Source organism: Solanum pennellii, chromosome 10 (genome assembly GCF_001406875.1).
Source record: "Solanum pennellii chromosome 10, SPENNV200".
Lineage (NCBI taxonomy): Eukaryota > Viridiplantae > Streptophyta > Magnoliopsida > Solanales > Solanaceae > Solanum > Solanum pennellii.
Window position 1 is genome coordinate 45208583 of NC_028646.1, and position 13964 is coordinate 45222546.

The 13964-nt window shown below is 34.5% G+C and overlaps 1 protein-coding gene across 1 annotated transcript in view; it reads right to left on the reverse strand.

Moving 5' to 3' along the window:
* LOC114074402 overlaps positions 1–13199 on the reverse strand; it is a 21998-nt gene extending 8799 nt beyond the window's left edge. Inside the window, exon 1 of the mRNA XM_027912320.1 lies at positions 12696–13199. Coding sequence (XP_027768121.1) covers positions 12696–12758 — 63 coding nt within the window. The 5' untranslated portion in view covers positions 12759–13199. The remainder of the gene's footprint in view (positions 1–12695) is intronic.
* Positions 13200–13964: the final 765 nt, after the last annotated feature.

Genomic DNA, 13964 nt, shown 5'->3' on the forward strand with positions numbered 1-13964 from the left:
ATTTTTTTCAACCTGCCCTAAACCCCGCCATCCCCGCTAGCCCCCTATCACCCCCCCCCAAACCCCAAAAATTATTTAAACGTGTTTTTTTACTTTTATAATAAAAAAACGAAACGAAACATTTTCAACAGATTTGATCTAAAAAAAAAGACTAAAATATTTTCTCCATATTGAATTCTTAAGTAAAGAACTATTTATTCATGAAATATGGGTAAAATATGGGTAAACTAATATTTTACCCAACCCATTTATTACCCAACCTATTGTACCCATACAAATATGGGCGGGTTGAATGATTCTCCGAGTGAGCACGAGAAAACAAGAACTGCTGCAGTTATTCTACATGTTCCACTTCTAGTTCATTCAGCAAACAAGGTTTACTCAATTGATATTTGATGGCTTTTCTGGTTTAGCATTTCCTTGTTTATATCATATGAATTCATGTAAAAGTATAGCTTTATATTGTCAGGCTCAAGCAACCACATCGGTTCCTAATCAAGTGCTGACGCAGTTCATCATTATAGAGGACATTGAATAGACTTTGCACACGGCTCAGTCATACTTGAAGTATTTACCAAAGCAGTATCCCGATCAACAATAAGGCTTCCTTAGATATAGTACTACTTCTTCATCCCAAGCACTCGCAAAGTTGATATTCAATTTCTCCATCAAACTGCATTTAGAGGCATTCAATAATAATAACATGTTGAAGAGTAGGAAATACACAATGCAATTGCTTCTTTGAATGATCCTTCATCTTTGTTTGGTGATGAACAGCGAAGCAATTGCTAACTGTCAAGTATGAATTCCCTGCCATGGTTAAGAATTGGAGGGATTTGGCACGAGCCAAGTCAAGTTACCAGGATTTCTTGACCTAAAAGGATAGGAAAAAACTAAATAATTGTATTAAATCAGAAGCATTGTTGAAACTGAAGTATGAGAAAAGGGACGAACAAGGTCAAGAGTTTGATTACTTCGACATAAGGACTAGGCAGAAAGAAATCATGGATGAATGAATAAAAGGTCTCCAGAAGCTCAAAAACTCGTGTTGTTAGCTCAAGAAAAAATTGGCAAGATAGAAAAAACAGAGTTGGTAACAATAATGATGCAAATGGATGGCTTGAGGAAAAAATGGTCGAACATCCAGCTTTTAATTCCTAGTTGTTACTTTCAAGTCCATTATGTTGTCACAAGTCACAATAATTTAACTTTAATTTTTTGAATTTATGGTTCCATGATACATTTTTGAAGGTAGAGTATGTTTTATATGTACTTATAAATTGTTGGTCTTCTGGCCAACCAAAAGTCTCGTAGTAGAATGGTAAATATCTCTCCGTCCTTTGTTGACTTGGTTTTGAGCCTACAAGGTGGCCTTCTACCAAACAACTTCATCACCTCATTAAACCTTAGTTTTAGCTTATATCATCGACATATATCAATATATGACATAGGTTTACACAATACACTTGCCACAATTGTATCTAGCTTTTAATATATATCTACTAAGGTTTCCAAACACAAATTGCCCCCATAATTTAAATCAAGTCCTCCTTTTCATTCATATTTCTGCAACTATCCCATGTAAGTGATAAAAGACATGAAAAAGGACTACATAGAGATATACAATAAGATACTTAGTATAATCCCATGAAAACGGTCTAGGAAGGGTATAGAGTAGCAGAACTTGTCTCTATATTTACATTCTACTAGACCATTGACTTCAAATAAAGCAATTTGGAAAAAGGAAATACATAAATGAGAGCCCTAATGTCAATGAAATAATGTGAAATGAGAGAAACACCCAACATAGTGAGGAAAGAACAATAATGGCAACAAAATAATGTGATAATCAAAGAACAAATAATACAGGTGATAATCGATATTAAAAAAATAAGAAACAATGATAATAGTTCTAATACCACCGATAAGAAAGAAGATTAAAGTGTGACCACCAATCTTATACCGTAGGTAGGGAAGATAAAACTTAACTTTAACTAACCTTTTACCCTAATTTGCGACCTCTAGACCCTCATATCTAAGGTCATTTCCTCGGTAAGTTGAAGAAGCAACATCTCTTGTCTAAATACCTCCCCTAATACTTTTTCGGCCTGCCTATACCTCTCTTGGGGCCTATCATTACCAATCTCTATACCTCCTCAGTCCAAACTAGATATATACACTTATCTTCTTCGCATGGACACACCATCTTAGTGTTGCTTCCCGCATATTATTCACCATAGAGGCAACTCCTACCTTGTTCCAAAAATATATTCATTCCTAATTTTATCCTCTGAGTATGTCCACAAATCTACCTCAACATTATCATCTTTGAAATTTTTCATCATTTAAAGACTTAATATATGAGTTATAGACTAGTCAACACTCCATCTCATACAACCTATTCGGTTTAACCACTACTTCGTAGAGCTTACCTTTACTCTTCGGAAATCCTTCTTATCACACAAGACCCTGAATGCGAGCCTTAAATTAACCTATTTTCCCCAATATAATATGCGACATCCACGTGGATCTACCTATTACATTGAATTAACGACCCCATATACTTGAACATCCTGTCTTGGAGATAACGTGATCATCAAACTCACTTCTATGATGCATGATCTCATACGTACCATCACCAAATTTACTCTTTAATTATTATGTTTCGGTCCTGCTCAACTTGATCCATTTAATTTCCAGAGTTTGTCTCCGAACCTGCAGCCTATTATTACCTCCGCACTAGAGATATTCATATAAAAATATTTGAATCTAAGACATACAACAAATAATCATATACAAATAAACAACCCCCTATCAACCAATTCAATAACCATAGATTTCTAATAATTCAAGGACAACATACAAAAAGAATTCCGCCATGTGTCCCAATTCATGTGGCACCATTTCACTTGACACAAAATTTAAGAAAAAAAGGACTTTTAAAACATTTCATCAGAAACAAAACGTATATACTTGTGTATCTATAAACATTTTACTAAGGCCAAAAGTGGAATTTAAAGTTAAGCTATTTCTAATTATAGAAATGTAACATTCTTCTTGGAGAAACTTAAAAGGAGTGGACTTATGGAGTAGTAAACAAAGCCACTAAATGCTTCCACAAAATTATAGTAATAAACTAGTTTCATAAGAAATCATTAAAAGCTTCAACATAACTGGAATAAATCTCTTTATCAAAGCAAAATATATAGAAATTTCAAACAATAGCAAGTTTCAAAGAAACAACAACATCATCATACCTGTTGTAATCCTACAAGTGGGGTTTGGGGAGGGTAGAAAATACACAAACCTTATCCCTTCCTTATGGACGTAGAGAGACTTTTTCGAAAAGGCACTCAACTCAGAATCAAATCAAAATAGCAAAGGTTCACATTAAATACTAAAAAAGAAATACCTTAATAAAAAGACTTTGAAATTGATTTATCAAGAAGAACCCTTAAACGTGGAATGAAGTTATGACCCACAATCTCTTGATTAAAGTAGAAAAGTTTAGCCTTAAATCACCTGTAGCGCCCCATTTTTTGCAAAATGGGTTTGGTGCAATGACTTGACAACTCTTTTAGGTTTTATTTTAAAGAAGAGTCTTCACTTAATAAATTAAAGGAAAGTTAGGACACCTAACTAACATAATAATCTAACTAAAGGTATAACGCCCTAAAACGAACTAAGGTGAACTAGAGCCTCGTGAGTGTTTATTGAGTTAATTTTGTTTTAAAATGATTTACATTAGTGTTATTAGGCAGTGCGTGATGTTTGGTTAAGTTTGGAGGTCAAACGTCCAAGAACGTCCATAACGTTCAGAACTTGAGCCTTGGAAAGTGCTTCTGTGTCTTGATGTCTTTGAGTGAGTTTTACATGTTCATTTCGCTTAAAATTGACGTGGGATGTTCCAAAGACCTATATTACTTAGTTTAGGATTTTAAAATTCGGGTATGACCCTACCTAGGACCCATGATGGGTCCTGGAAGAGGACCCAATACTTAGCACCAAGCTGCCAAACCAGTGCTCCATCATCAGAGGGCAGTCTACTGGCCGTAGAATCAACGACGCCTCGTCGTATAGGGGGTGTAGGTTGCCACTTAGTCGTGGAGTCCTAGGATCCATTTTCAAGCTGCAGACCCAAACAACGCCCATGCAGCATGGGCAGTCGTCCAGTCGATGCCCCATTTCTTGGGTCCATCGTTGGGTCATGCCAAAAGCTGCAACGTTTAATTGTGAAGGCTTGGGGTGTTTTTGAATTCAACCCAAATAATTCATAACCCTAGTTCAATAATTTGTGTTTTTATGTTATATTAGGTTAGTTTTAAGTCCTAGACCTAGACAAGACACCTTACTTCAAAATTCAAACTCCCTCTCTAAAGAAAACTCTCTCAAAGTCACCATTAGAGCTAAAACTCAAGGAGGTAAAGAAGGGCTGGTTTGGACGTGTTTCTTAACTAAAACTTAGTGTTTCCTTCTTATTGAGGTATGGTATCCATCATTGAACCCTCTTCTATTCAAGCAGTCCTTTCTAAAAGATTTGAAAAAGGGTTTTCAAACTCTACTTTCTTCTATCTTTGATTCTAAGTATGGGTCTTCTTGTAAAAGTGTTTTAATTATTCAAATTTGTTTATTCTAGAATTAATTGATGATTTTAGTGTCAAAAACCTAATGAACTCATGTTTATGCATATTTCAAACTTTTAGCTTAAGAAATGGGTGAAGTGAGCATGTTTGTATATAGGGTATGAACTTTGGTTTTGTTGTATTGTTATCATGTTTTAGATACTACCCTAAGGGTCTTATTATAATGAAATGTTGATAAAATGATTATAGATTGTGATGGCTTGTTTAAACGGTGAGTAGCTTATATTGTGAATTTCTTATTATATATTGCTCTTGAGTGGTATGGTCCACCTTCTTGGTGGCGGTGTTCACTAGTTATCCTTAACCTACAGTTTATAATGTTGAGAATCCATGGGGAGTTATGCCTATCACCGAGAGGATATGAATAAGGGGTGGTTACACTTAGTGAGTTGAGATGTTTTATTCCAATGTACCTCTTGAGATGAGTACTCCTCGTTAACAGAGAATGAGTTAGTTCGTAGCAATCTCCTTATCCGTTAACTATGTGCCCGCATAGGTGTAGCTATTCGGAAAGCCATGTAAAAACTAAAATATAAGACCTCACCCTAGGCAAGTGAGGATTCCTCATCCGATGGGGGTTAATATCGGGATTCCATGTCTAGCTCTCATGGTCTATGTCGGTTAAGCTAACCCCCTCAAAAGAATTGAATGAACTAAGTATTGTAAAACAACGTGCTACTTAGGGTAGGTGGTGTTATGAGACGCTATCTATCCATGCACTAGCTCGGCATTTCGAAAGGGAAGTCTTTGGTAGTTTGTTGAGTGTTCTTCTAATGTCTTCTGTTTTAAGTGGTGACTTTATATCCCGAGCGGAGTAAGCTTTTGGTGGGTTGTCTTAAGGATCTCCATGGTGTGCATTGAAAAAGGTGTTTAGATGTTTCCTTCATGTCTTACCTTGGAGTGGCTTAGGATAACCTCGGTGGGGAAACTTCTAAGGAAATGAGCTCACTTCCTCATTGGGAATACCTTGGAAGTTCACTATCTTTGGAGTCTTTTGTTCACTTTAATGTTTGTATAGTTTACTGTAATTTTGGTTAGGTTCTTGTAAAGTACACGATACAAGGGAAGCCATTAGGAGCACTAAGTGGGAGTAGTAGTATGGGATTCTACTGTCACATTGCACGTAGTGTGATCTATAAGTACTATTCGAGAAGGGTATTGACATGAAGTTCGTACAAATGAAAATTTGGCATATGTTTGACCAAGAGTGTGGACTTAATTTCCATACGAGGTAAGCCTATGATTGGTGGTCTTAAGGGTCTCTTTGGTGTGCCTTAAAGGGGGTGTATGGGAGGTTCCTTCTTGTCTTACCTTAGGGAATCTTAGGATAACTTGGGTTCGGGAAACTTCAAGTAAAAAGGGTTCACATGACTTGGGGTTGTGCCACATGACTCCTAGTTCACTGTTATTGTCCTCAATGTTACTACAATGTGTTCTTTGATTCAAAAATTATGAGATTATTCTATTATGTTATAAATGATAATACTTATACTATTTCAACTTTTAAATCATGAATTTTTACTTATTTTGCACGAAAAGTTATTTTACTAAAATGTCCCTTTTTGCATGTTTTTGCATATGCCATACTTAGTACATTGTTTTTTACTAACCCCATATTTTTCCGTACTCTATAAGTATAGGTTGGAAGCTTTTGAAGGTTTGAAGGTGAAGCTTGGAAAGTTCCTCTCAAGACAAAGTATGTCATCATATATTCGACGGCATAGTCTTTTTCTTAGTTTCTTATTTAAAGACTGATTATGTATTTCTCATTTAATGTAAAGGGCCGTGTCCCTAAGATATTATGTCGTGTCTTTAAGTTGGCTTGTGACGATAAGATTCTTAAGTATTTATGGAAGATTTCCTTTTATTAATTATTCGTGAAAAGTTTTAAATTTCGCACTGCTTTTCATGTCTTATGTAATGAACGATAGTTAAAGGGCTTGTACAAGACCCCAAAGAGTCAAGTAAGCCTTGCCACGAACCAAGGGTTCTCCTTAACTTCTAGGGGGTGCTTTCAGGTCGTGACAAAAGGGTCTAATATACCATGGGTTCGGGCAAGGTTCAAATTTTCTCGATAGGAAGATGTTAAGCACTCGTTGATGTCAACAAATGCGTGTGCCGACTATATTTCATACAAATTATGCGGGGTTTAAAGTAGAAATTAAGGTCATTATTCATTTATTTATTAATATTTTGATTAAATTAAGTGATAAGCTACATGAACACTAAGACAATTAATACCAATAATTAGTATAAAATCTTTTAGAGAAAGACAAGTGAAATGACGGAAAATACACAAGTAGATAAAAAACCAACTTTATTTTACTAAACTACCCAAGCAATTATAATTATAAACGAATAAAAAGGGTAAAAGGAAGGGGAAACGTAAAATCCACTAACCTAACACCTATCGGACCAGCGCTCAGCTTATTAACCGGAAAAAAAAATCAGAGTTTTATCCTTTTCAGCTTGAGTGAGTATCCATCTTGTCCGATAGGGGCCTAACTATCCCTACCCCTTCCGCATGCATACCGTCCTAGAAGGTGCCTTGCGTCCCCATTTTACAACACTTACCATGTAAAATTCAAAATTGGCCTCTAGATATTTAGCAGTGCTGGCAAACACAATTAAAGGGTGAAAGGGCTCACGTGAAAGTGTGTGCGCGCAAACAAGCATCATAACCATAAATATTAAAATGGTAGAAATATCACCAGACAAAAGTTGATTTAATTCAATAATAAGTCGAAACCAACACAATTTTTAACATAACTAGCAAAAAAAAAAATTAATTGCAGATGCATAAAAAGTTATTTGTTGATATTAAGTGACAAAACAGTTATACACATTGCATAATTTATTTATTTCAAGTGGAATTTAATCAGAGGCTGATCAATTTAAGCAATTCAGAGTTCAATCGAGATTATTATTATGCTGATTACTACAAGAGGGAAATTAATTATGAACATGCCGGAATTTCGAATCTGTAAACAAAGATCTAATAAATTACCATGCTGAAAGTTATTAACATACTAAGGTTTATTAAAGTCTGACTAAAATTAATTAATGTGCTTAAGTTATTAAAATATGTTGTTAATGTTGAGTTTAGCAAAGTTTTAATCAGAAAAGAAAATAGAGAATATGAAAAAGTGAGGGAACCAATTTGGAGGAAAAATGAAAAGTCATATACAAAGTGTAAATTAAAAGTCATTTCTCTCATATCGGCAAAAGAAAGGGAAATTTTTACCCTTATATAGAGAAACACTTCCTTTATTTCTTAAAGAGCTAAGAAGAAGGTGCCCCTCACGCCGTCGGTGACGCTCGGCCTCTGCTTCGGCTTCCTCAAACGATGTGATTGATTAATAAATATTTTGGACAAATTTTATTTAATTGATATTTGTTAATCAAATAAATCCTATTAATCTTATCTCTTATAAATTAATTCAGGACGTTAGTTAATTAAAATAATTAATTCGCGTGTAACGGTAATATTCCGAAAGTCCTTACTCTTTCCAAAAATTCATTACTTTTCGAAAAGTCGTTACTTTCCCAACAGACACATTTTCCTAATATTTGTTATTTTTCCTAAAATACGCAATATTCTGGACAAAACGGGTCTAAATGAACTTCTCTGAACAGACAAGTTTCTTGCTATAAAGTGTTGATCGACTGAGTCTGTGTGACTTGTTTCTGTTCTTAAGTTCGCTGAAGTTAAAGAATTTTGAGGTACCTCTATTTTCTTTAACAGGATTAATCCATTTTATCTTGGGAGAAATTAATCCATAACCTTGGGTAAAGTGAGGGGATTAAATTTCTTAAGGAGACACAATAATTTCTGTGGACTCGAATTATTTTGTTTTTTGTGTCTTTCCTCTTATTTCTGTTTTTGTTTTGACTAACCTTATACGTACAGATTAATAACAATCTTAAGATATTTAATAAGTTTCTGTAATTGAGGTTTGTGGAGATTAATACCTTTATGATTTTCTACTCTATTTGAATTTTAAAATTCATTAAATTAACGATTGGAAGAACATAAAAACTTTATCGTTAAATCAGAAATAGACCATGTAAAGATTTATTCTTTACTGTTAGTATTTTACATACTAAAGTTATCTATCACCTGTGACAGAAAAAAATTACTAGTTCAAGTCAAGAAAATGCTGGAACAGTGAGTGCTGCAACAGTAAGTGCTGCAACAACATCGATTCTAGACAATCGTTCAACTTCTGCCTTAGCGTCAGCTAAGAATCCTGCAGAGCTTTCTAGTGTGGACTTCAAGAGATGGCAGTAGAAGATGTTCTTCTATCTCACCACGTTGATTTTGTAGAGGTTCATTAATAAGAATGTTCTTTTTATGTCGGATGATACTCCGCTTGAAGAACGATTCTTGGTAGCAGAGCATGGACACACTAAGATTGTTTGTGTGAAATTATTATGAGTGGCCTGCAAGATGATATGTACAATGTGTACAACAATGTAAAAACCTCAAAAGAACTCTGTGATGCTTTAGAAAAGAAGTATAAAATAGAGGATGCCGGAATGAAGAAGTTCATTATGGCAAAGTTTTTGGACTATAAGATGATAGACAGTAAGATCGTCGTCACCCAAGTTCAAGAACTGCACGTCATCATCAATGATCTCCTTGTTATAGGTATAAATTTGTTTAATTCCTATGTTAGAAATATGAAGTTTTTCCTTAATACTCAAATAATCTTTAATGTAGGATTGATTGTGAATGATGTCATTCAAGTGACTGCCATTATTGAGAAGTTACCTTAGCTGTGGAAGGACTTCAAAAGCTACTTGAAACATAAACGTAAGGAGATGACTGTTGAAGATCTCATAGTAAGATTGAGAATCGAAGAGGATAATAAGGCTGGAGAAAATAGGTGATGTAGTAACTCAGAAATATTTGGAGTAAATATTATTGAAGAAGATCCCAAAAAATTAAAGAAAAGAAAGAAAACATTTGGTCCAAAAAGCAATCTTCCTAAGAAGAAATTCAATTGAAGCTGCTTCAATTGTGATAAACGTGTCCATAGGGATACTGAATGCTGGGGTCATAAGAAGGACAAGAAAAAGAAGGATCAAGAAAAGTTGGCTGAATCCAAAGGAGAAATAGACGATCTCTGTGCAATGCTTTCAGAATGTAACTTGGATGGAAATCCAAGAGAATGGTGGATAGATTATGGTGCCTAATTCGATGTTTGTGCCAACAATGAATTATTTTTATCAAGTACTCCAGTACCTACAAATGAGAAGTTGTTTATGGCAAACTCTGCTATTTAATGGTGGATGGAATTGGCAAGGTCCTATTAAAGATGACATCAGGCAAGGTGGTAACTTTGAATAAGGTCTCGTATATTCCAGAATTAAGAACGAATTTAGTTTCAATCCCAGTTCTGACTAAGAATGGATTCAAATCTATATTTGTTTCGAATATGGTAGTAGTAAGTAAGATTGATATGTATGTAGGAAAAGGCTACCTCAGTAATGACCTTTTTAAACTAAATGTAATTACAGTTGATATGAATGAAGATTCAGCTTCTTCTTACTTGCTTGAGTTTAAATGTTTATGACATGAACGTTTGGGATACGTTAGTAACAAAACCTTGCGAAAACTTTTTAACTTAAATGTTTTGCCAAATTTGTGTGCAATAAATCAAAATGTCAAATTTGCGTTGAATCTAAGTATGCTAAGCATTCTTATAAATCTGTTGAAAAGAATTCAAATCCGTTAGAACTGATTCACATTGATATTTGTGACATGAAGTCAACAACATCACGTGGTGGGAAAAAGTATTTCATAACTTTTATTGACGATTGCACTAGATATTGTTATGTCTATTTGCTAAATTGTAAGGATGAAACAAATAGATGCATTAGGCAATATAAAATTGAGGTTGAAAATCAGTTGGATAAAAAGATCAAAATGATCAGAAGTGATAGAGGAGGAGAATATGAAATTCCAATTGTAGAAATATGTTTAGAAAATGGAATAATCCATTAAACTACTGCTCTGTACACTCCTCAATCTAATGGGGTTGCATAAAGGAAAACCCGAACTTTAAAAAAAAAAGATGAATGCATTACATATAAGTTCAGGTTTACCATAGAACTTGTGGGGGGAAACTATCATGACAGCAAATCGAATACTCAATAGAGTGCCTCACTCAAAGACACATGTTATTCCATATGAAAAGGTAGAAAACCCAAATTGAAATATTTCAAAGTGTGGGGATGTCTATCCAAAGTCCAAGTTCCTATACCTAAGAGGGTACAAATACAGCCTAAGACTGTTGATTGTTTATTCACTGGATATGCCACAAACAGTAAGGCATATCGACTTTTGGTTCCTAAGTCCGAACATCCAGATATTCATGACAATACGGCAATGGAATCAGATAGTGCTGAATTTTTTGAACATATCTATCCGTATAAAACTAGAATTGAGTCATCTAGTGGGGGGTCTAAACAACCCCGAGAAGAACCAAAAAAAAATGAAACCAATTAACAGAGTCCAAGGCGCAGTAAACGTCAAAGGATAGCTACTTCATTTGGATCTGATTTTGTAACATTCCTTGTTGAAAGTGTGCCTCAAACATTCAAGGAAGCAATGTTGTCTAGCGACTCAACTTATTGGAAGGAGGCTGTCAATAGTGATATTGAATCAATCCGAAGCAATCATACTTAGGAGTTGGTTGATCTTCCTCCAGGAAACAAACCCTTAGGTGCAAAATGCTTTACAAGAAAGATGAATGATGATGAAACTATTGACAAATATAAATAAAGACTTGTTGTCAAAGGCTTTAGACAAAAAGAAGGCCTTGATTATTTTGACACATACTCTTCAGTGACTAAGATATAATATTAGTGCCAAATTTTATTTTTAGCAGTCTAAAATATATTAAGGGGCCTATTATTAGTGTCCAAATTTTATTTTTAACAGTCCAAAATATATTAAGGGGCCTATAGTAATCCGAGAGGAAAGATTCTAAATAAAGAAAAAGAAAAAATAATTATTTCGGGTCTATATGCGCGATTTATACCCTCGAATAGCATAAAAATAACAAACCCATTTAGTCATGATATCTAGTTATTTTACTAATTAATATTTGAACTTTAACAGCATTGACATGTCAGATCAGATTCAAATAGTTTCAATATTATAAAAAAATTTAACACATACCGATGATAAATGAATTAATTAACAGTTATAAACAACAAATATTGATGTTAGACCAATTATTGAAGAGATTCTGATATGCTTGCATGTTTCATGTGTGATAAAGTAATATAGGCTGATTATCTATGACAACCACACATAATAAAATGAAAAATAGTTAGTACGTATATTCTTTTCCCCCTTAGGCAGCCCCCAAATCACTTCATATATACTGAGTCAAGCAGATTATTACAAGACCAAAAATAGAAATTAAATAAAACAAAAACATAAATTTATGTCCGTTTAGTATTCTCTTCCATGGTGACTCTTCAGATGAACATTAAGTTCAACTTATTAAACAGATTAATTTATCAGCAATAAAGTATTAAGCAAAATCTCCAACCCAAAGCAACAATACGACAGAAAAAAAGTTTGGAAGTTTGCAAGAGTTCTTAATTTTTTTTCTTTTAGGGGTAGAGAGTATTTTTGCCAACTCAAAGTGTGAGAAAATGATGAGGCAAAGGATCTCTTTAAACCGCAGACGAAAGGGCATAGAAGAAAAGAAAGAGACTTAATTTGATATTTAAAAAAAATAATGTATTTTCCTTATTCAAAAGGAAGCCAAATGAGTAATGTTATTTTCTAAATGATAAAAGATTTTGCTATAAATTTCCAATGCAATAATTCTTTCATGTTTTAATCAAGGTAAAGAGATAATAGTAACAATGAATCAGTAAAATATTTTATATGTAAAACAATGAACATTGTTAAGAAGACCAGCCAATCATAAAGGATTTCAAACCCAGTATGAAATCCAACAAAAGTAGATATTCACGAACACACATCACGACTACTTTATAGTTCAACATTAAGAAAAGAGAATGAACCTGGATTGATCTGTTGAGATCACTCTTTTCGTAAGCTAAAGTCCTCGACTTTAAGATGACCATACTTTGTCTTAGACCGGAGCACTATAATCGAAGTGACAGAGTGCTCTTGTTTGTTGCTATCGAACTCGGAGGTCGCTTCGTTGTTATTCTGGCTCATCAATTGTTTTCCTCGCGAAAAAAAGGAAAGAGGTCGATGCCATTAGGTTGCCTCACCTATTTCGCCTGTGGTCCTTGTTGGACGAAGAGGAAGTGAGAAGGATGCACCATTGTCTGATGGTTCTCGCTAGGAAGGGAGGGAAAGATGAGGAGAATGCCTCTTCCCGATATTACCAGAAAAGAAAGAGGAGGGAAAGAGAGCGAGAGACAGAGGGTGATGTCTACTATTGCCTTTGCCTACCACGGGAAAAAGAGGAGAAGCGGCGATTTCATCTGAAAATGGAAAGGAGAGAGATGTGAGGCGCAACCTCCTTTCAGATGAGGAGAGAAAATTAAAATTTGTAGGGTTTGGGTATTAAGTGAATCAAAAGGAAATAAAGTGATGCGTGATGTGAAACCTTGATTAAGAGAAGATGAGCGGCTAGGATTTGATCTTGAATTTCGATTTAAAGGATGACTGGTTGAGATTGAAAGATATATGATAATCTAGAATTGGAATAAAATAGGCTAAAGTTGAAATGATCATGTAGCGACCCGAGGCTACACCTTAGACGTACATGACACTCAAGAAACATTGTTGGTCCCCAAGTGAACCCTCATCCATACTTCAAGCGGAATACTAACTTGATCATACATAAACTTCAAATTGAAAGAAACGTTTAAAAATAATTTATTGAATATCAAAACATTGCTGAATATACTTAGTATGAAACATAAGTTTTAAATAAAATATCTTAAAATGAAAGACTCTCCAAAACTGTCTATCTATGAAGCCTCTACTATTAAGGAAGGATGTCGGGACAAGATCCACGAAACCTCAAAACTAAAAACTGGAAAGTAACTATGAAGTCCTATGCAATACAAGGAGGGACACTGATAAACTCCAATTACACTTCCTTAAAGAATTATAAGCGATCGTTATCAAGTAAACCCAACTTGGTGGTTGGTTTCGATCCCACGAGGAATATGGTTTAGACTTAAACTTAACTTACAGTTATATTCATTTAGTCAACATACTTATGAAACGAATAATTAAAGGGGGGGGGGGGTATTTGTAAAATAAATTATAGAAATTATGTGAACAATTAGTAAGAAAGGTTCAAACTTTAG